At 42.7% G+C, this 23,316-nt stretch overlaps 1 protein-coding gene and 1 long non-coding RNA gene across 4 annotated transcripts in view; one reads left to right on the forward strand and one right to left on the reverse strand.

The window, feature by feature from the left end:
• LOC133508511 (uncharacterized) overlaps positions 1-3,311 on the reverse strand; it is a 44,989-nt gene extending 41,678 nt beyond the window's left edge. For both annotated transcript variants that reach the window (XR_009797077.1, XR_009797076.1), the window contains exon 1: positions 3,040-3,311. This is a non-coding gene — a long non-coding RNA (uncharacterized LOC133508511). The remainder of the gene's footprint in view (positions 1-3,039) is intronic.
• Positions 1-23,306, forward strand: part of kdrl (kinase insert domain receptor like) — a 67,992-nt gene extending 44,686 nt beyond the window's left edge. For both annotated transcript variants that reach the window (XM_061834662.1, XM_061834664.1), the window contains exons 19-30: positions 1,241-1,354; positions 2,419-2,507; positions 2,581-2,737; positions 4,190-4,287; positions 4,719-4,841; positions 4,971-5,082; positions 10,189-10,288; positions 15,809-15,914; positions 18,522-18,646; positions 19,726-19,804; positions 19,915-20,018; positions 20,976-23,306. In XM_061834662.1, coding sequence (XP_061690646.1) covers positions 1,241-1,354; positions 2,419-2,507; positions 2,581-2,737; positions 4,190-4,287; positions 4,719-4,841; positions 4,971-5,082; positions 10,189-10,288; positions 15,809-15,914; positions 18,522-18,646; positions 19,726-19,804; positions 19,915-20,018; positions 20,976-21,156 — 1,388 coding nt within the window. In that variant the 3' untranslated portion in view covers positions 21,157-23,306. The remainder of the gene's footprint in view (positions 1-1,240; positions 1,355-2,418; positions 2,508-2,580; positions 2,738-4,189; positions 4,288-4,718; positions 4,842-4,970; positions 5,083-10,188; positions 10,289-15,808; positions 15,915-18,521; positions 18,647-19,725; positions 19,805-19,914; positions 20,019-20,975) is intronic.
• Positions 23,307-23,316: the final 10 nt, after the last annotated feature.

Consider the following 23,316-nt stretch of genomic DNA (forward strand, 5'->3'; position numbering starts at 1 on the left):
GGAATTGGCTTTATTAGACTGCAAAATGATGTCAACTTTGAAATCGATATGCGTTACTAATTATATTTGGAAACCATCCTCCGCCTTGAGCCGCAACGTTGTGAGAGGTATAGATAAAATATCAGCGCCGATAAGAAAACAAATTCATGTAAAATGGGGATGCTGTTGCGGCACGAATCACGTTGCCGGGCGAAGCTCGCGTCGTCGCCGGCGGGTCAACTTTAATGGAAACCAGCAGGTCTTCTCGCGGGCTCGGGTTGGTGCACGAGCGGAGACTTTGCGGCTCATAAAGATCTGGCGGGGCCAAGCAACATAAAACTAAATCCTCGCTAAATCGAGCTTATCCGCCTTTTCACGTGATGTTTAATGAACGCGCGATATTAAATTCCAAACGTATCCGCTGTTGCGCGGACGATAACGTCTCTGTTTTGAATGAGCTGTCCTAGTTGCACGTGATGACTTCACTGCGATTACACACCTGGAACAGGCTGTACTGTAGTTTATGGAAAGTGAGCATTTATTCCATATACTTCAGATCAAGTAAGATCCATGTTCTAGTACACTTTGTCCTCACTAGTAATTAAGCGCACTAGTACAACTGGCTTGTGACATTTTTTTTTAAATCACTATCAGTGCTACTTTTGACCTACTAGTACACAAATCTTACCCTTCGGCACTAGGGCCAACTAGTGTTCATGTCTCGCACACTAGTAGAATCCTGGACCGTACTTCTATTCCTAAAATGCCCACTAGTAGCTTTGATTCACTAGTAATGTGTAGTTTTCATACTAGTATCCAAAGGTTCTCCTCGTGCTGTGCAGAAAAGTCATGCAGTAGTGGAAAAAAACTCACTACTAGTAAGACACTCGTGTTACTAGTAGGCACGAAGAAAATGTTCCGTTTTCTATAACCCCATTTGAGCAGTTATTTAAAATTTTGAGAAATTATTTGAGATCCTTGTAAAGAAGCTTCGTTTAGGTCACATGCATACTAATAGTATTTTAAATGCGCTAGGGCCCACAAAATTAACCATATCGGGTGTAAACCGCCTCCTCGCAAGGTAACCGGGTTAGCGATAGCTGTTCACAAATCGTGACGTGTATTCTTCAATCAGTTTTGCATAAATCTTTAGTATTACGACTTCAAAGCGCGCAACGCATGAAGCAAATATCGTCGGAACGTGCAGAAACGACATGCTCGTCATCCGATACGCTCAACCTGCTCGGCGTGTTCCCCACAGGCGGCGCCACGTCCAACGAGCGCAAGGCCCTGATGTCGGAGCTCAAGATCCTGATTCACATCGGCCATCATCTCAACGTGGTCAACCTGCTGGGTGCTTGCACCAAGCCCGGAGGTGAGCCTGTGGCGACGCTGCCCACCTTTTCATTGTAGCCAAAATTAACTGTGCCCTCAAGACCAGGATGAATGCCCGAAGCGCTAGCAACAAACGTGAGGACACCCCTCAGGGAAGATTAGCCATTTGCGTCCCTAGTGTGTCCTAGGCCAGGATCAAACCCAGGTTCTCAGAACTGTGAGACCAACGCTTTATCAGCTGGATCCACCGTGCCGCCCCAAAATATTTACTTTTCAGGAAATTTAAAAAAAAAAAAAGCTTTTACTAAATACGGTGACATAAACCGACCCACCAACCGGGCAAAAAAACCTTAACACTTCGCAAAAACAGTGATTATGGTTGCATAATTTTGCCAAAATCTCTCATAGGTCAATTTTCAACAAGATTACCTCACTATTTTCACTCAAAAGATCCTGATTTTCAATCTTGAGGAGACATAATTCCAGGCAGCTCCCGCCGAGTGAGGGAAGAGGTGGATTTTTTTTTAGTTTAGCCAAGCGTTCAAGAACTGATTGGTTCTCAAACTATCTTTAACCCTCTAAATTGGTTATCAAAATAAAGTGAAGACAGACCAATATTGATTTGTGAAAAACATGAAATCAACCACATTTAGACATACGAGGTTCCCACCCGACAACGACGCTATAAAAAGTTGAGGTCGTAAGACAAGCTAGCGGTTAGCATGTCTTCCTCACAGTCGAGAAGTTCCAGGGTTCAATCTCGAGTTTCTCCCTGCTTGGGTCGGTTTTGTCCAGGAACTCTGGCTTCTTTCCACGTCCCTCAAAAAAAACGCACGTTACATTTGGTTAAATTTGTCAAGTTGTGTGAGTGGAAATGATTCTTTTAGTCTCGATGTGCCCTGCAATTGGCTGGCGACCAGTCCAGGGTGTAAGTCATCTGGGATAGGCTCCAGTTCACCCTCGAAGTCACGAGGATACAGTGATATGGAATATAGCTGGATCTTCGACCGATCCGAAAAATGCTAATGTGCAATGCCAAACGCGCCAAAAAATAATTAGCATAAATATTGGGCGGTTGGGTCATTATGTATCTTCTCTAAACAGGACCATTGATGATGATCGTGGAGTTCTGCAAATACGGCAATTTGTCCAACTATTTGCGGGGAAAGAGAGACGACTTCATGGTGTACAAGGTGAGTCTGCGGCTACGTCCGTAAGCTCGGGACGGCCGCACCTGCTTCAGCGCGGCACCCATTTTGTACTCAGAGTCAAGACGGCAAGGCGGTGCCGTCGGGGTGCGAGCTGAGCGAGCTGAGCGAGCTGATGAAGCGCCGCCTGGAGAGCGTGGCCAGCACCGGAAGCTCGGCCAGCTCAGGTTTCATCGAAGATAAGAGCTACTGTGACTCAGAGGAAGAGGAAGAAGGTAAAACCCCGGCGGACATTGCAAGCAATTCACCCCCCCCCCCCCCGTTCCCTCTTCCACTTCTTTTCCCTTCTGTGTGGCTCCCACCCACCAACTCCCAACTTCCTGGCGGTGTTTCAGTAGTCAGGGCCAGCGAGGCCTGAACACTATCAGAAGCTCTGACCTGCATTCAACACCTACATGATATTTACTCCGTGAAAATCGTACTCATTCATCCTGGACAGTATCTATTATATTTCATTTGGTACTGTTTCATTCCTCCATTTGAAGGAAAGTGGTTTAAGTGGGTCACATTTGCTCACCTGTTGGTCTTTGATTTCTGAATATGCCACTCAGCGAGATGTTTGTCCCTCTCGCGGTCTTTGCGGGTGTGTAGACTTAGCTTAGCTCCTTCGGCTTGCCCTGACTGTCGGCCATGTGAGCAAAATGTTGCCATATCTCACTCCGTGCCGGATTAGTAACTGTTTCTGTTACTGATCAGATTTCAAATTTGTCTTCACAAGGGTCAGGATGCTGGCCCTCAATGCCCTCAGCATGTTTGCACCTTCTGATTGGTTGTTCAGAGGAAAACTTGTTGCAGCTGACTTTGATTAGCAGCTCCGCCTCTGTTGCCTCCATTTGTCCCTCCTGGGTCCCCCCACCCCCGACACCACCTTCCTCCCACGCCACTGTTCCACTCCTCCCACCGAGGAACAAACACTCCCCCCTCTGATTGTTTTGCGGTCTCCGTCCCACGGGGCGTTTCCTCCTCCCGTTCAGAAGTACAATTAGTCCAGCAGGCGGCCGCCGTCACCCCACTGGGTCTGGAGGCGGCTTCGTTTCCTGTCCGCACTTCGGCCGCGGTGTTCCGGACTTGTTGTTTTGGTTTGATTGGTTGTTTACTCAGGTGGGACTTCTTTTGAGAGCCTCTCCGGACCCCCGACCTGCACCCCTCCAACCCCAAGTGCATTGTGGTTTATTCTTCCGATGCCTTAGAGACTTACAACGATAACGTGACTTACTGTAGATCACTCATGGAGACAGGACTTCATACACTGGACTGTGTATGATGCACGCTAGGGACAGGAATCGAAAAACCAGTTCTTTTTGAGAACCGGTTCCCAGTAGCTTGATTCGTAGGAATCGTTGGTTTGATTGGTGGATACAACAATAGGGTTGAAGTTCAGAAAGGCCCACTCACAGACACATTCTCTCAACTCGGTAGATAAAAGATTGAATGAATCGTTTAATTTTTATTCGTGGGATGTGGGCAGGCACTCCAGGAACACAAAAATATTTGTATATCATTTTCTACAGGATGTCAACTTTACGTGACAATCGAGATGATTTGCATGTTGTGTTGTCTCGGACTTCTTCGTAGGAATAATTACAGTTTTATCGATCGCAACTGATATTAATCCAGAAGTAAAAATGTCTTGTCACTGGATGATTAATCTTCTATCTGTTTTGCAGAATCTGAGGATTTATACAAGCGAGTTCTGACTTTGGAAGATTTGATTTGCTACAGCTTCCAAGTTGCAAAGGGGATGGAGTTCTTGGCCTCTCGCAAGGTATTCAACGTCAATTTCTGTTATGTGTCGCGCAACGTCAAAAACTTAACGACACATTATTGCCTACTTTTTCCCAAAGTCCATGCGGTATTCATTCATGTTTAATTGAGGAACATGAAGGATCATCGAACTAAAAATCCAAACTTTCAAAGCTTTTCTGAAATCAGTTTTCATCACACCTGTTTATTGTAGTCCGGCGTTCTTCAGTCTTCCAACTTTAGTGGCTGGGACTGATTTAGAAATGTAGCCATTGTTGTAAATAATCTCTTGCGGTTCATTTTTAGCCTGGATATGGAAGACATCGTGTTCTTTTGTACAATCACTGACATTCTTAACCATGTGTCGCTTTTGAAGCTGAATTAGAGCAGGCAAAGCACTGTCGTCAAGGTTTCATCCAATCACAAATCTTTCTGTTTCTGCGTGCCGCATAGTGTATCCATCGGGATCTGGCCGCTCGAAACATCCTCCTCTCCGAGAACAACGTGGTGAAGATTTGCGATTTCGGACTGGCCAGAGACATCTACAAGGACCCTGACTACGTGCGCAAAGGAGATGTGAGTCCACGTTTGGTTCCTGGACCTTCCGTGGGGACTTCTGCCATGGAAGAAATATCAGAAGCAGAAAGCAGGAAAACATCAACGATGTAGGGAATGATCCCGAATCTTCATTTTTCACATTTCCAGGCCCGGCTGCCGCTCAAGTGGATGGCTCCGGAGGCCATTTTTGACAAGACCTATACCACTCAGAGCGACGTGTGGTCCTTTGGTGTTCTCATGTGGGAGATCTTCTCATTGGGTAGGTAGCATGACCGCATCTTCTTCTTCTTTTCCTTTCGGCTTGTCCCGTCAGGGGTCGCCACAGTGTGTCATCTTTTTCCATCTAAGCCTATCTCGTGCATCTTCCTCTCTAACACCCACTTCCCTCATGTCCTCCCTCACAACATCCATCAACCTTTTCTTTGGTCTTCCTCTCGCTCTTTTGCCTGGCACCTCCATCCTCAGCACCCTTCTACCAATATACTCACTCTCTCGCCTCTGGACATGTCCAAACCATCGACATCTGCTCTCTCGGACCTTCTCTCCAAAGCATCCAACTTTAGCTGTGCCTCGAATGAGCTCATTTCTAATCATATCCAAGCGAGAACCTCAGCATCTTCACTTCTGCCACCTCCAGTTCTGCTTCCTTTTGTCTCTTCAGCACCACCGTCTCTAATCCGTACATCATGGCCGGCCTCACCGCTGTTTTCTAAACTTTGCCCTTCATCCTAGCGGAGACTCTTCTGTCACATAGAACACCAGACACCTTCCGCCAACTGTTCCATCCCGGTTTGACCCGTTTCTTCACTTCCTTACCACACTCACCAGTGCTCTGAAATGTTGACGCCAAGTATTTGAAGTCGGCCACCCTCGCTATCTCTTCTCCCTGTACTCACTCTTTCCCCTTCACCCTTCTCATTCACGCACATATATTCAGTTTTATTTCGGCTAATCTTCCTCCACCTGCTGCCTGCTTTCACTGCAGATCATAGTATCATCTGCGATCATCATGGTCGAAGGGGATTCCAGTCTAAGTCTTTAATCCTGGGGAATATGTTTATTGTAATCAACCAAAGTAAAACATTTGGTCAAAGCAAGGAGCACTATCCATCCATCCATTTTCTGAGCCGCTTATCCTCATGAGGTTTGCGCAGGAGGAGGAGGTGGGGTACACCCTGAACTGGTTGCCAGCCAATCGCAGGCCACGTAGAGACAGACAACAGTCATACTCACAATCACACCTAAGGACAATTTAGAGTCTCCAGTTAAGGTATGTTTTTGGGGATGTGGGAGAAAACCGGAGTGCTTGGAGAAAACCCAAGCAGGCTTGAGAAGAACATACAAACTCCACATTGGTGGGGCCAGGATTTGAACCCCGGTCCTCAGAACTGTGAGGCCAACGCTTTCCAGATGGGCCACCGTGCCGCTCCGCCCACAGAGCACAAAATGAAAATGCAACGTCTACACGGGAAGGCCCGAGCTTGGACTTGCAACCAAGAGAAATGCTACCAAATGAAGAGAATATACTTCTGAGAATAAATTCATACGATTTCAGGACACAAATATTGACCTTAGTGTGTACATGTAGGTCAATGCTACAGAGAGTGCCCACCGCTGCGTCTGTGTAAGCTCGCCAAACACCGTTGCCAGGCAGCCACGTCATGGCATCAATGCATAGTTGTGTACCCCCCGCTGTGAAACCACAACGGGGTCATTGTGCGCCGCTTTTGACCACCTCGACAGCAGGCGGACACGACGTGAAATAATGAACGTTCAAACGTCACCGCGAGAAGCCGAGGAAACATCAAACGTAAAGACAAAGTAGCTAAAATGCACTCGTTGCGACGCATTTGAACTTGCCGCTTTAGAATTTCCACACGGGATTTTTTGAATCATAACGTGTGACCAACAGTTTAGTCTTTAAAACTTAAACCTGCACGCTAACCGTCACTGACACATTTGCGCACATTTGTCCTTTTACCCCTACGTGACCAGAAACGCATCTGGCTAGCGTTAGCCGAGCAAATGAAGAGTTTGTTTTCAAAATGAGACATATCCGTTTTTTTCATTTGGAGAAAAGGGCTTGGTATTGAAGTGAAAACAATAAACTCAATTTATGTTTCTAACTATTGGGGGATGGAAAGAGATGCTAAAAAGTAACTGAACACCATACTACAAAAAAATATTGGCTTTAATATTCACTGAGTTTTTTTGATGACAAATTTCATTTTTTCTCCAAAATGAGACATATCCAAACATTCTATTCTTGGCAAAGTGAGACATATCCAAATTTCGACTTAAAACTTCAGGAGCAGCTGTATTTTTTTTTTAAAAAATCAGTTGCTTTTGATAGGCAATCATGAAAACTATTTGCCTTTCAACATTTCAAGCATTTTAAAATAATATTTAAGACCATGACCATCACATTTAGAGAGTTAGGTATCAGAAATAAGGGTCAGTCACCAGTCACAATTTTCACAATTAGCTCACTAATGTCAGATGTTGAAAAAGGAGATGAAAAAATGGGAATTTCTTTTAAAAAGGTGTTTTTCAGTGATTTAGAAACTGTTTGTTTGTTCAGTATGAGGTCTTGGAAAGGCTGAGTTTACATCATTGTAATTTTGTGTATCCGTATGCGATTCTGCGATCCGACAACTGCAGGCATTGTGTCACTCAGTTGAATAATTTTGTTTATAAGTTGATGTGAGATCATGAAGAAAGTAAACTGCTTCAAACCAGTCTACCAAGGTTAATATGGGTTGCGAGGGATACCAGCAGAAAAAAAAAAAAAAATAGGTAGTCGATCTCATACACGCATCTCCAAAATGAAATCAGTTTCAAACTCACAAATTCACTGTTTGAAATCTGACTCATTGAGTCTGCTTTCTTTTGATTTTATTTATAGCTGTCGCTGTCGGGGGAAAGAACACTGCAGAATAGGATATAAGTCTGTAGTAATAATAACAGTATTCATAATGCTCATAGACAGAAATTGAGTCGACTCCAAGGGTGATGATTTCCTTTTAATGTCAACTTTTCTTAAGTCATAGCCGATAACTTTCCTTATAAAAAATATCAAAAAAAAAAAGATTGCATAGAATTATAAAAATTTATTCATTCATCAATGATCGTTGGTGAAATATTTTGAACAACAAAATTACTATTCAAGCATTACACAATCATAGACAAAACAGTATGTTTATTACATTCAGATACAATGGTACTTGGATGAGAACTGAAGTATTAAATTGCAATAATTTCATAAAGAATTAAAATTAAATGGGAAAAGCACCCTCACAATGGGACAGCCTGCAAGTAAACCAGCACAATCACTGATTCATTTATTCGATATTATTAAACATTGATAAACGAAATACAAGACTTAGTTCAGCTTCATTCTCTCCGGTGTCTCGTACATAAAATCAAACTCGGCATTAGCATCTCTCTCAAACGTGGGCGCAGCCATTTTGGATGATGATGTGGAAGATACCGGAACTTCCCTCTAGACGAATTCTGATTGGATGCTGCTTGCTTCAGCAACGCACGCTGATTGAACGAAATTACGCCGCATTTTGCTCTAAATAAGATCTCGATATGTCGCATTTTGAAATAAAACGCGATCTTCCTTGGCTGATATAGAACGACATACAAATATAAGAGTATCCCGATAACTACCATTCGGAGCTGGATAATTTTGGCGCGAGTTTCGTAAATCTGCAAAAAATGCCTATGTCGCGTTTTGAAAACAAACTCTTCAAATACATCTTCAGAACGGTGATACAAGATGACAAAGGGAACCATGTCAACTTTGCAACGGCGACATTCGTGCGGCGGTTGAGTGTGCACAGAAAAATCAAACAGATGATAGATGCTTTCCAAATATGTTTAAGAATGGGAAGAGCTCAAGTTACATCTATGGCAGCACATGTAAAAAGTAGGTCACGTTGTAGTTTGAGTTGGGTTCTAGTTATTTAAAAAAAAAGTTGCAATGGCCAAGAAATGTCCTTTTTTTTTCCTCACGGGAGCAATTTTTTTCAATAACGATGACATAACAATGAAAAGAAATGCCAATTTTTTTTTTCTAATGTTCTTTGAATAAGAAAAATAGCACTCTACAATATTGCACCTTATAAAAACTGTTTGCATTCTAATATCCGTTTTGTATACAGTTGTAACGCAGATGCTGTTTGTTAGCCCGTCTATGGTGTTTACATAATGTTAGGATTAATCCAGTGGACATGGAGGCAGTTATGTGGTTGTTTAAAATAAACAATGTGTAATTCTCGTTTAATTTGGCAGTAAACTTAACTTGGGTGGCATCAAACAGCTTGAAGACTCTTTGAAGAGTTGAAACCGGTTGATGAATTTTGTCTTATGCATTATAAAAGCAGCAACACGGTGTTCGACTGGTGACAGGGCTGCTTCACAGTTCTGTGGAACGGGGTTCAAATCCTGGCCCTGCCTGTATGGAGTTCGCATGTTCTCCCCATGCCTGCGTGGGTGTTTTCCCGGCACTCCGGTTACCTCCCACACCCCAAAAACATGCAACATTAATTGCACAGTAAATTGCCCCTAGGGGTGATTGTGAGTGCGACTGTTTGTCTCGATGTGACCTGCGATTGGCTGGCGACCAGTTCAGGGTGTACCCCGCCTCCTGCCCGATGAGAGCGGGGATGGGCTTCATCGCTCCCGTGACCCTTGTGAGGATAAGCACCTCAGAAACTGAATGGATGGATACGTTGTAAAAGCTGCGATACTTACATATTGTGTCACAGGCGCCGCTTTGATGTGGAAATGTTCTAAAAGCTGTTAAATGACAAAATGTTTCATTGCTATTCCTCCACACGGACCTGAGCTTGAATGTTCACATTTTATTTCCCAGCCTTCACATTTTAGAACCATATAAACCGTCGCCTGCGGTTTTGATTGACGATACGCTAAAGTAAAACAACCCAACAGTACTCACTACTATATCTGTTTTTTTTTTTTTTGTGCCAAAAAAGGAGTGTGGGGGCGAAGGGCAATAATTTCACTTTACGGCCACATCAAATCTTACATGCAGAAGTTTGGCCGATTTTGCAGCCTCCATCTTCATGTCACAATGAAAACATCGGACCGACATGGAAAGATGTTCAAGCATTTGTTCCATAGCCTTCTAGTGAGCTGAATTGTAATAACATTGTAATAATTTGACTTTTGTCCTCACAAATAAGACAATTCAGCATACTAGTAGAATGGCTACGGTTTGCTAGTCTCACAACTCGTGCACATTTGTTTAGTTTTGTGATATGTACATATAGAATATATAATGTCCATAACATATTGCATGAAATAGCGACAAACTTGTTCCCGTCTCCATGTTTAGGCGCGTCGCCGTACCCCGGTGTCCAAATTGATGAGGAATTTTGCTGCAGACTGAAAGACGGAACCAGGATGAGAGCGCCGGAGTACTCGTCCTCTGAAATGTGAGCGTTTATCTCAATCTCACCAAACCACCACATCCTTGTTTTAGTGTAGAAACACCCAATTTTAACATCTGAACCCATTTTGAAAATACGATGATGTGTACAACATATGTAGATGGGGGGGGGCTTGCTGCTCTTATCGTGAGTGGTTTAGTGAATACGGACATTTTTTCACAAAACCACTCTTGACATGGCCCACACTGCAGGATAATCGGGCTGGACAATCTTTAAGAGACATTAGATAATTGGGCTTTTACTAACTTTGGTTGGAAGGGAAGCGGAGGGGGACGGCGGGGGGGTTGGGGGGTTCCAAGTATTCCGATTGTGCTTGTCTAGCCTGCTTGAACAAGCTGTGTGATCAGCGGTGTCACGGCTGTAAGTGAGACACCACTTGAGAGCGCCGACTGCCAGAGAAGAAAAGCAGAACTTGATGTTTTTCTTTCATCCTGTTCCAAAGTAGTCACTTCAGAAAGTCCGCTTCAGTTTTCGAGAATAAGAGCAGAAGTGCCAGCCCTGCGCAATCCGCACTAGGCCATCGCATAATAATTCACTACGATGTGGAAAGACATTGAAACGCACACTGCGTCACCTCAAGGTCCTAATTAAGGGCCGGGCGCTAGTACACGCTGTCCTCACTCATAAGACGATTCAGTATACAAGTAGAAAATTAATAGCTAAATAAACTAAAGGCTTGAGGTGAAGCCATTTGAACATTTATTTCGATATATATATATATATATATATATATATATATATTTTTTTTTTAGAACCTAGCCTAAGGTCTGAGTACTAGTAGACTTTTTGCATTGTCGGACAACTACAAATTACTTCTGAGCAAAACTGTGCGATAGTTCATGGTTACTGGCAACGACTTCTACTTAACATTTTGTAGTTTGCTAGTAGTACTAGTACAGCCCAGATGTAAACCAGGAAAGACTTTTGCTTCACTGGGAGCGTGTAGTAGTCTTACTAGGATGCCACAGTTGTCCTACTAGTGTGCCGTAATGTCAAAATAGTGAAGGATAGTAGTGTAAAACAGCATGAATAGCAAAACAGTCATTCTACTAGTGCACTCAAGTCATTCTACTATCCTCACTAGGGTCACTGGAGCCTATCCCAGCAATATTCAGGCAAGACGCGGGGTACACCCTGAACTGGTCTCCATCCAATCACAGTCATTCTACTAATATGCTGAATTGACTAACGAGAGAAGTGTACGAGTACATCAACATACAGTTTCAGTCGTAGAACACCGAGGGATACTTACTCGTGGAAGGACTTTGTCTTGTTAGCATTGATTTTTTTTTTTTTTTTTTCTACGACCAGTGCCACTTTTGACCTAGTAGTACATAATATAGCCTTACGAGTGAACTACTGTGCTGCACTAGTCATATTAGCCCCACCGAGGAGGCATGTTTAGTGTATAGCAGCCTCCTGGACCCTACAAGTTAACCAAAAATGCCCACTGGCATAATGTCACAAGTAATACTATTGCGCACAGTTGTCAACTAGTGCACAATTTTGCAATTTTGGAGTTATCCCACTAATATGCCAAACTTGTTCAACTAGTGAAGACAAAAGGAATACTAGTACATGCTCTTTAAGCTAGGGATCAAGGATATCAAATAAGCACTCAAATGGCTTTAGCATTGTTTCACATTATACTAGTTTTCATTCATGATTCAGTCCAGCACAAATAAATACTCCAACGGCATTTCTACGAGCTGTTCGAGTATGTATTTTATATGCTACTAGTGCACTGAATTGTCCTACAACTGGGGATAAAAAGCCAACTGGTACATGGACCTTCAGCTGACTACAGAATAAACGCTCAGATGGGTTTTCCATTTGAGCCGCTCACATACGTAACCCATCAATCTTTCTAGTTTCCCAAACACAGTGTAGGAAGCTGTGTTTAATAGCGATCTGGTATCAAGAGATCTACACTTTCGTGGTCCTCACGCGCCAAGTGAGACAAACAAACTGAATACATCGGCTCCGCAGCGAAGACTGATTGAAGACGATGCTGAAAATCGAAAGCGGGTGTGCATACGCGCAATGCAGACCAGCTGGGGCCAAGAGGTCTTCCTCGCACTTTCCCTCTTGATCTATGTGAGACCTGTCTCCGATACCGAGATAAAACCTGATCTCTTGCTATCTCGCACGTGCGCTTGAAACGGTTCTTTTACAGCTTCATCGTCACCGCCCTCACAAACGAGATTTACGCGGCAAGATTTTCAAAATTGGGGCATTGCAACTGCGGTCTGGCAACGATGCAGATGAATTACTGGTGTTTGAAACGTTCAAAATTGTTTTTTAAAAATTTATTTATTCTTTATGGCCTGTTCTCACTTTCTCACTGTCGAAAAATAGATGTGTGCTTCTTTAAAATAAAGGATGGGCGGGGGGACTCACTTGCACTGTTCTCCAAAGAGGTCGAGTGTGCTTGCTTCAAGCTATTTGTCACACAGGTTTCCTGTAAAACAAAAGACTTCAACTGTTGATTAAAACACTAGAATATTCAACAAAATCACATCACAAAAGTTCACTAGTTTATCGCGTACATATAATACAAAACATCAGAAACTGGCAAATGGAAATTACCATCAATGTTACAGTAAATATATCCTCAAGGAACCAGACACAAACGGAGCTTGTATTAAACATCCATCCATACATTTTCTTTGCCGCTTATCCTCACAAGGGTCGCAGGGAGTGCTGGAGCCTATCCCAGCTGTCAACGGGCAGGAGGCGGGGTACACCCTGAACTGGTTGCCAGCCAATCACAGGGCACATGGAGACAAATGACCAATCAGATTCACAATCACAACGAGAGGCAATTTAGCGTGTCCAATTAATTTTGGATGTTTTGGGGATGTGGGAGGAAACCGGAGTGCCCAGAGAAAACCCACACAGGCACGGGGAGAACATGCAAAGTCCACACAGGTGGGGCCGGGATTCAAACCCCAGTCCTCAGAACTGTGAGGCCCAGTTGCTTCACCGTGTCACCTTTAGTATTATATTTACTAGAATTTCAATTTGACACTGAAGTACAATGTTACTAGTTGTACTAATTGAGCTGTGTTGTCTATTATTATTAATCTTCTAAATTAAGAGAACATGCAAACTCCACACAGGCAGGTCCGGGATCGAAACCGGGGACTCAGAACTGTGAGACCAACGCTTTACCAGCAGACCCACTGTGCTGCCAGAATTAAACATTGTTTATTAAAACACCGGAATATTCAACAAAATCATATAAAAGTATACCAGTTTATCACGTACATATAATATGAAACATCATAATGTCAAATGAAAATTTGAATCAATGTTACGGTAAATATATCCTCAAGCAACCAGATACAACCAGAGCTTGTATTAAACAATGTCATTTAAAAAAAAATGTTCAACCATCAACCATATTCCATCTAATATCGCAAAATGCCATGCAGGGAAGAACATTTTTTTTTTTTTTAAACAAAACCTTCAACCAAACCACATCATATCATTTAACGAATCTCTGTTAGCTTTCATGATGTTAGCTAATGCTAAAATAGGATGAAATAATCATAGCGGGGCTGAAAAACTAATAACATCGCTGTAACAATATTTCTAAACCTTCAAATAACTGCAGTGAAAAATGATTTTTAAAAACTGCTTGAAAATCGACGATATAGCTGGGGCACAATGAATGAACTGCGATATGGTGGGTCCTCACTGTAAATGAATTACTCTGGTATGTAAGCGACCAGTTCCTGTGGGGGTACAACAAATAGGATGTCCACAAACAACCTGCAGACAGCTTTTTGTTCATCAGGGAATGCGGAACTCATTGTACGGGCAAACGGAGTGACGACTTCCCCCTGTAAGGTGCGCGTTGGAGTTGTGGCGCCGACATCCTGTCAGTGTGTTAAGACGAGAGTGGCGAAAATTCCCCTGAAAAGAAGAGGGCGACGCAGGGTGGGAAGGAGTCGGAGCAAAGGGCAACATTGCGGCATCTGCTTTTCATATCAACATTCAGATAATGTGGAATTTAAAGGGAATGACAGAGGCCCCAATTGCAAATGCTTTGTTGGGTGTACTTTAGTGTGTCCAGCCATGCACTTTCTGAGCCGCCTATCCTTACAAGGGTCGTGGGAGTGCAGGAACTTATCCCAGCTACCTACAGGCAGGAAACAGGGTAGACCCTGAACTGGTTTCCAGGCAATCGCAGTGGCACTCACAATCACACCGAGGGGCAATTTAGAGTCTGCATTGAATGCATGTTTTTGGGATGTGGGAGGAAACCGGAGTGCCTGGAGTAAACCCACGTAGGCACGGGGAGAACATGCAAACTCCACACAGGCAGGGCAGGGATTTGAACCACGGTCCTCAGAACTGTGAGGCCAACGCTCTACAGTTGCTCCACTGTGCTGCCCAGTGATAATTTATTTATTTATCATTTATGTCGGAGGGTCTCTCGCAGGTTGTTTGCGAAATTCAGGTTTGTAAATCACCGGATTGGATGACAGATCCCGCTCGTTGGTGTCTTTGGATCATCTTGGATTTGAGATCAGCACAGCTTTCGTGGAGAAAATAAAGAACAGGATGTAAATTTCGGCTTGTCACAACTACTAAAAGAGGAAAAATGCCAACAAGTCGGAGGTCTCACAAGTTAAGGCATAGTTTTTTTCAATATAATTTTTTTTTTCTAGTACACTTAGGTACAACCTGTACATTTCAGTACTTTATTTGTTGAATCAGTACTTTGACTTATTCCAGACTCTTTTCCTCCACAAAGAGTACTTATGTGCAATTTACCACCTGAGGAACAATAACAGAAGGCGAGGGCGGTTGCAGCCGAAACAGGATAGCGACCGATCACTGATCCCAATGACAAACTTTTGCACTGTGAAGCTCTTTTAAACGGGGGCCGCGGACTGGTGAGAAGATGCCAGTGTTTTGTTTTTTTCCTCCAAATTCCTGCATGAAATGATTCAACATCTCACAAGGAACCTATGAGTCTTCCCACATGGCCAGGAGGAAAGAGTACGAAGGAAATGTTGTGGGGGGGGGGGGGGGGAGAGAATTCAGAGATTTGGGGGCTATTTTTCAAATGTAACTAAAATTAAAATCATGCAACTGTAATTTAAATACACAACCCCACCCCGTGTCATATATTGGGTTACAGTTCCGTACATTTTCGAAATTAAATTATATTATCTCCTTCTCCATATCCTACGAGATACTCCCCAACACTCGGGGTCCCACTGTACTCAAGTAAAGTACCGAAGAATCTTCTTCAATAAAGTAACCTGGTATTTGTACTTGGCTGCGTTCCAGCACTTTGGACAGAGCTGCACCAGATGTTGCGTCTCCCAACTAAACACGAGCCTCCATTTGCGCACTTGAACATGCTAAATATTTTGGCACCGCGAGGTCCCGTGTCACATTATCTCAAGCCCAAAGTATGTTCTGAAAGAGCGTGTGTGTGTGTGTGTGTGTGTGTGTGTGTGTGTGTGTGTGTGTGTCATGTTGTAGATACCAGACCATGTTGGACTGCTGGCAGGGGGAACCACGGGAGAGGCCCACCTTCACCGAGCTGGTCGAACAGTTGGGCGACCTTCTTCAGGCCAGCGTGCAGCAGGTAAAATCGAAAAATCAAACATTTTGGGTCCCCCCCCCCTCCTCCCCCATCGTAATCTGAACGCCAATTCAATTCACTTGTAATTGCCACGGAAACCAAAACGTCGCCCGGGCAGGAAAGTAAGGAATGTTTTTTTTTTTTTTTTTTTTCATAACAATGGTATATTTTATCAGGATAAAAATTAATTTTATTGTATACATTTCTCCCAATAATATTTTATCCTATGGTATTCATATATTTGATTTTGCATAATTTTTTAAAATTACAATTTAATGTTATGTTTTATTATTTACTTATTATTTTTATCTGTTTTGTATTTAGTTTTCAATTGAATCTTATTTTTACAAATAAATATTTGATTTTAATTTATTTTTAATAAATAATTATTTTTTATAAACATTTATTTATTTTTGTCCACTTTATTTAGTTATCAATTGAATCTTTTTTTTTACAAATAATGATTTGATTTTTATTTCTTTTGAGTAAATTATGTATTTTTATTTTTCATGGAATCTTCATTTCTGTGTTTTTTTTTATAATTTATATATGTATTATTATTTACTTTTGTTATTTATATGTATTTTTTTTTTTTTCATTTTAAAATTATTTTAGGTTCAAAATAAATCCCTAGACGCATGCGCCATGGCGGGCCAGAATTAGCATTACAGGTCGGACATTTCGTGCCACAAAAGTAAGTTTTCAAAGCGGCTAACACGCTTGAAGTGGGCAGGCGCCGTCCAGCGGCTTAGAAAAGCACATTTTTTCACAGTAGCCGAGGAGAGGAAGTCGCACTCATCGCTCACAGACGCTTTGGCGCGGATGACAGTGACGACATCGGCCTTTTATTAGCGCTCAAGAGGAAAAACTGACGCATTCCGTCGGTGTAATATGAGATCATGTTGCAAATATTTGACACATGCAAAAGCACATTTGTTCCTGTTTGTAAAACAAAGTATTGGCTGGAAAGAAGTGACAGTGCGTGACTTCACTGTATCTGTAGCACAAATTTTTAAGCAATTTTTTTAATTTTTTCAAGTTGTGCACCTTCATTTTTTTTTTTATTCTAGTAACAGTCGTTTGATGGTTTATAATCACAGCAAAACACATGCTAATTCCGCTAGCCCGCCAACAGTGTTTCACATTTTATGTTAGCATTATGCTAACAGCCTTTTGTTACTATATTATTTGGTGAGCATATTGGTGTTTAAAAATAATTAATAGTTTAATTCACTTGTTTCCTGTGTCAGTTTTACGGGGAATTTTGACTGGAAGTGACGAACAAACAGCTTGAAGCTAGCATGTTTTGAGTCTTATTTGAAGAACTGATTTTATACGATACGGTCCCATTCCTTGACAGTGGTAAAAAGAGCAGGTGCGACCTCAACCACCACAGCAATTGACCACAATCTGTTGCAGAAAACGGTTCGAGAAGTGATTTGTTCAAAAACCGAATCGATGTTTCCATTACAATGAATAGAAAAAGAAATAATGCGTTACAAGTCTAAAAAAATTAAGCTTTTTAAAGCATTTTTTTTAGCTTTTCCTGATAATAAACTGCATACTATAAATACATGTATTGTTTAAATACTTTATATAATAAACTAATTTAAGAAATTTGTTTATTTTTTGCTTAAAATGTATGCTTTAGTTGTAGAGTACGCGAGGCTGGGAGTGCATTGCCGTATCTGTAGCGACTCGACCCCCAGCCTTGTAAACATTTTTTGTTACCAAAAGTGCAGAATAACTTTAAAAAAGCAATTTGCCTTCTTTGGAGCCATGATTGGGGGTTAATACGATAACGAGAAAAACAACAGTCACTACCGGGACACGTCCGTGTACAGAGGCTGCGTTATCCAGAATAGCAAAAGTGCGCTGGTCCTGCCCCGTTTTTTTACGGGGGCCGTTCGAATTGACAATAACAAAACGCGTCGTGGGTGGCTCAACTGCTTGCGTCGCGCGCGTTATGTTATTTCCGGGTTTTTTCGGCGGCGAGGGAATTTACAACAAAGCGCGTCGCGGGTCAGCTGGTCTGCCCGCGCACAATATGCCATTTCCGGGTTTTGTCGGGGGCGTTCGAATACCGATTTTCGTTCGAAAACAAGCAAAAAAAAATCTCAAAATTTTCATTCGAAAACCGATTCGTTCGAAAACGGGGACGTTCGACAAACGAGGCTTTACTGTACTTGAAATGTTGGTTTTAATAAGTACGTGTGGTTTGAATTTGTGTGGGCGGGGGCTAAAATGTTTTTTTTTAATGTGGTCTCTCTTTATCATGGATTTTCACTTATCGCATGTGGGTCTAGAACATCGTTCCGCACGATAAACGCAAAAAGCTGAAGTCAGAGCACGTATTGCGCATAAAAACCTGTGATTAGTGCCGCCATTGTTGTGTTGCAGGAAAACCAGGCAACAAGCTTGTCAACGCGAACAATGCGTTTCAATTTATTAGCCGTGACCCAGCTTTGTTTGGCTGCCCTCCACACGTCGCGCACGTGTTCTTTGTACGTTTAACGTCTACAGGCGCGTCGCCCGTGAATCGGCCCGTGGCGCCTGAACGCTGCACGTCGTGTCAGTCTTGTGCTCATATGTTTTGTGTTTGTGATCTAGGAGGGAAAACACTACATACCAATCAACACCGCCCTGCTGGCTAAGGTCGGGGACCTCGACGGCGGCGACGTGCCCGAAGAAACGCCCATGCGGCCCCTTTCGCAGCGCGAGTCAGGAGGCACCTGGTAAGAAGGGGCAGAATTCAAGTCAATTAAACGCTATAACAGTAACGAGGCAGGGTGGCAATTTTTTGCCTTATTGAGATTAAAGTATCCTAACAGGCCACAATCAAGCAAATAAAACTTATTTTTCGTTTATGGTTAAGTTATATGATAACTTTACTGATTTATAATCTCGTCCCAAAAATGGCACGCTGCCCGCGAGAGGGTATTTGGGTTTTCTTAGTAGATCGTCCCAAAAACCAGAATCAGATTAAAACACTTAAATATTTTGATATACTGAAGGATATAATGCGTGAAAATCATGATGTCCCAAAAATGGGACGCTGCCCAAGAATGGGTTAAAAAAAAAAAATGTAGACATTTAATTGTATATAAATGTAATTTCATGGAATAAAATGAAATAAAATTGTAAAAAAAATGACTTACTATTTTGAGTAAATTCACTTCATTTGCATCAAATGCAAAAGTGTGAAGAAATATGATTTCAAGAAAATGAGTGTCTTTTGATTCTGATTATTGTTTCTGCATCACATCCTTGTTACTCAGTCATCGTCTTGCTTCCCCAAAAAAAAAAAAAAAAATAGCACAATGAGTTTAAGGAGAAGTTAGTCAAACATCTCCTTACCGAGGTTCCTGATTACGACAGGAATCGCACCATCCTGCAGTAATTAGACACATCAGTTCCGTGCACGCTTAAATATGAAACTCAACGGGAACATCGCAGTTGCCAAGAAACACGCAAAGCCACGTTGTTGTTGTTGTTTTTTTAACGGCACAGGGGAGAAAACTATACAGCAGTCCTGTGGATTTATGTAGGATTGAAGTCATATTTCTTTATCCCCTCAGGTATTCACCTACGTTCGGAGTACGTTTTATTGACGCCGCGATGAAGGTTCAAACCCGACGTCAAATAATTCCCCGGGTCTTTTAAGGGCTTGCCGGCTGCTTCGACGGCAACGCGCCGTTGCTGTAACTCATTAAAGTCCCACAGTTTTATGGTCCCTTGGCTCCAGTCGAATCAAAGGGCTTCTCTAAATTTAAACGGCGAGAACGCTTTTCCTGGAAACATTTCTGTGCTTTAGGAACATCAAGATCAGACCGGCCAGCGTGAAAACCTTCGACGAGGTCGGCGCGGAGAGCGACGCCGATCGCGCTCGCCAGGTCGGTTCGAAGTTAATCCCGAGATCCATCAACGCACGATTTGGTCAGTAGTAGCCGGTAATGATTATTGATTATGCCGTGTGTGCACCCTCCCCACCCGTGTCGAAAAGGGCATGCAGTGCGACAGCGGGATGGGCCTCTCCTCCGACAACATGAACACTCTGAAGAGGTTGGAATCGTTGGCCGGACGACCTCCCGGCATCGTGGCTTTGGCGTACGTACACACAGAAGCATTGCATGACAGAGGTTTTAGACTTCTGGGAAAAAACATTTTGGGGAAGCAAGTTGTTTGTTATCGAGAAAAAAATGATGGACATTTCCGAGAAAAGGTTTGTGTAACATTGTCAAAACTGATTGTAAAATTTTGAGGAAAAAAAAGTTCTGTTCTTCCGAAAAGGAAGTTTTTGATTTTTTTCAGTTCTGAGAAACACAAGTGAGTTACTTGGTTCAAAGAAAAAAATCAATTTAAAAAATCTGATATTTTCAAGAAAAAAATACTACTTTTTACATACTTTCATACTAGGAAAGCTACAAATGTTTTTGACCACAAAAAAGGTTGACTTTTGAGGAAAAAAAAATTGGAGGTAAATAATAATAGTAATAATACTAAGTTGTGTATTTTCAAGGAAAATAAGTTTCATATTTCAAAGAAAGTTTATCAGAAAAAAATACTTAAATACTAAATATTTTATGAAAGAATGTAAATTTTTGACAGATAAATTCAAGAGAAGAAAAAGATTTTTGTAATTTTTGAAAATATACAACTTTTTGTTGTACTTTCAAGAAAGGAAACAAAGATATTTTATAGAGCTAAGGTATATATTTCCTAGAAAAAGAATCCCCCCCCCCCCCAAAGAGCTGTAAATTTGTTTTAAAAAAACAACATTTTTTTAGGGAAATAAATGTCTCCGTTGTATACAAATATGAAGTAACATCTTTGAATGAACATTACGTGCTTTACAGCATTATTTTGCTATGCGTTTATTTAAACTGGGACTGTTTAGTTTTTCTTCCAATTCAAATCTGTTAACACAAAGAAATCATTAATCATGTCCAAAATTGTAAACAGCATTGCAATGAATAATAATCAATTCCTTCCCAATTCAATGTAAATCATGTGAGCAAGCAAGACGAGCGCCAACACATCTTTTCTTTCCGGTCCTGTGCGCAGCATGAAGGCAATGAGCAAGAGCAAAGAGTCGGTCCTGAGCGACCCCGAGAAGGACAAGTACCCGGCCGACGTCCCTCTGGACTTCGGCCTGGACGACTCGGCGTTGGACGCGGAGCTGGAGTGTCACAGCCCCCCGCCCGACTACAACTACGTGGTGCGCTACTCCACGCCGCCGGTGTAGCGTCTCGCCTCGTCCTGCCGCGGCCGCCGCCAACCCGTTTGAGCATCTATCCCATAACCAGGACGTGGAATAAATGCTGAAAGGGTTTCTTTCCCCGTCGGCCGCCACTTTGAGAAAACTGGAGAAGTTGTGAACTGTGACGCGAGCGACCGGTCAACTCGCGTGCTTTGACGCCGTGCGGGCTGACTTTCGAGTGCTCGGGCGTTTGTTACAAGTGAAAAACTAGCTCAGGTATTTCAGTCAGCTCCATATCAGGCTTTTCTACTGTAAAATGGCGCCACGAGAATCACTGACCTGAGAGGAGGGGATAAGAATATATATATATATTTTTTTTTTTGCAGCTGGCTCGTTGAGGACAAAACAGAAAGATTATCATGAAGTTTTTGTTGCTTGTTTGTTTGCAATTCAAAACAGTTCTCAAGGTTCTTCCCCGTGTCAGGACCCATCGTAATCCCTAGCGCCAGTCCATTTCTTCCCCTAAATGCCACAAGATTCCTTAATTGAAACCAAATGACTTCTATGAGAGTCTAAGAACTCAACCAAATTAAATGTACGTGAATTCAACATTTATCCACTAATAACAAGGCTCCGAACTCCTCACCTCAGTTCTACATAGTTCCCTGCAGCCAATTTATCATAAGAACAGTGAATACCATCGCAAATTCTAACGCGTGAACATGCGTAGCTTCACTGTTTACTGCATTTATGTCCAACTCTTTATCATCCCTCCATTTTCTTTGCCGCTTATCCTCACGAGGGTCGGGGGCAGGAGGGAGGGTACACACTACACTGGTTGCCAGCCAATCGGAGGGCACATAGATACAAACAGTCGCACTCACAATCACAACCACAATCACACCTCGGGGCAATTTAGAGTGTCCAATTAATGTTGCATGTTTTGGGGATGTGGGAGGAAACGGGAGTGCCCGGGGGAAACGCACGCAGGCACGGGGAGAACATGCAGACTCCACACAGGTGGGGCCGGGATCGAACCCGGGTCCTCAGAACTGTGAGGCCAACGATTTACCAGCTGAGACACCGTTCCGCCTCGGCTCATCGTATTTATCAATAAAATGTATTTTATCTTACAATCAGAAATTAAGGATAATGAGTATTACAACTCTTGTTGAAGTTTGGGCTGTTATAATTTATGATACGACAATTTGGAAATCCAATTAATGTTGCCTGTTTTGGGGATGTGGGAGGAAACGGGAGTGCCCGGAGGAAACCCACGCAGACACGGGGAGAACATGCAAACGCCAGACAGGCGGGTCCGGGATTGAACCCAGGACCTCAGAACTGTGAGGCCAACGCGCTCCCAGCTGATCCACCGTCCCACCCAACTCCTTAAATGAACGTTTTTAACAATTCAATTGCAGCTCCGCTTACCCTCTTGCCTTCAATGTAGTGAAATGTCACAGAATAGCAACTGTGCAATGGTGTACCCCATTTTCCTCAAAACCAACCGCATCCCAGAGACGGAACCCTTTGTGGAAAAGTCCATTTTGAACATTATTGCAGCTCTGCTTACCTTGAAGTTCCCCCTGTCTGTGCCCAGAATCGTACTATTCTCCTCCCCATCACCTAACCAGACTCAAGAAACCCGACTATTTTGTCTACAACCAGCACAAAGTCAATTTTCCGTCACGTCCGACTCAACTAAAAGGTGTAAAACGAGTGATGTGAGGAGCTCTGTTTTGCAAAGCTGTCGTGTTTGAGCCGCCCAAAATATCGACTAAAAGATGAAATCGCTCAGGTCGACTCGTCGTCAAGTCACAAACGAATGGAAGCTTTGCTTCATTTTACATCAAGGCAATCCATAGACAAACCCAGTTGTTATTTCTTGTAATATTTTTACATTTTTTTTGCAACATGAAGTATTTATTTCAACTCTGAACACTGTCAACTAGGAACTTCGGTCATATGTGTGGAGTGATGTTTATGCTGCTGTGTTGGATTCGGCGGGTTTCCTCCTCCTCCGACGCCGTCGCGCTAATGAAAAGCTTGCTAGCTCAGCGGCCGACGGCTTTCACTACGTCGCAATTTGTCAAACGTTCTCACTTTTTGACCGAGTTCAATGTTCGCCGTCATATTCCGTTCGGGGTCGAATGTGACCCGTTTTGACCTTTGGCGGGATTTTTTTTTTTTTTTTTAAAAAGA

Source organism: Syngnathoides biaculeatus, chromosome 11 (genome assembly GCF_019802595.1).
Source record: "Syngnathoides biaculeatus isolate LvHL_M chromosome 11, ASM1980259v1, whole genome shotgun sequence".
Taxonomy (NCBI): Eukaryota; Metazoa; Chordata; class Actinopteri; order Syngnathiformes; family Syngnathidae; genus Syngnathoides; species Syngnathoides biaculeatus.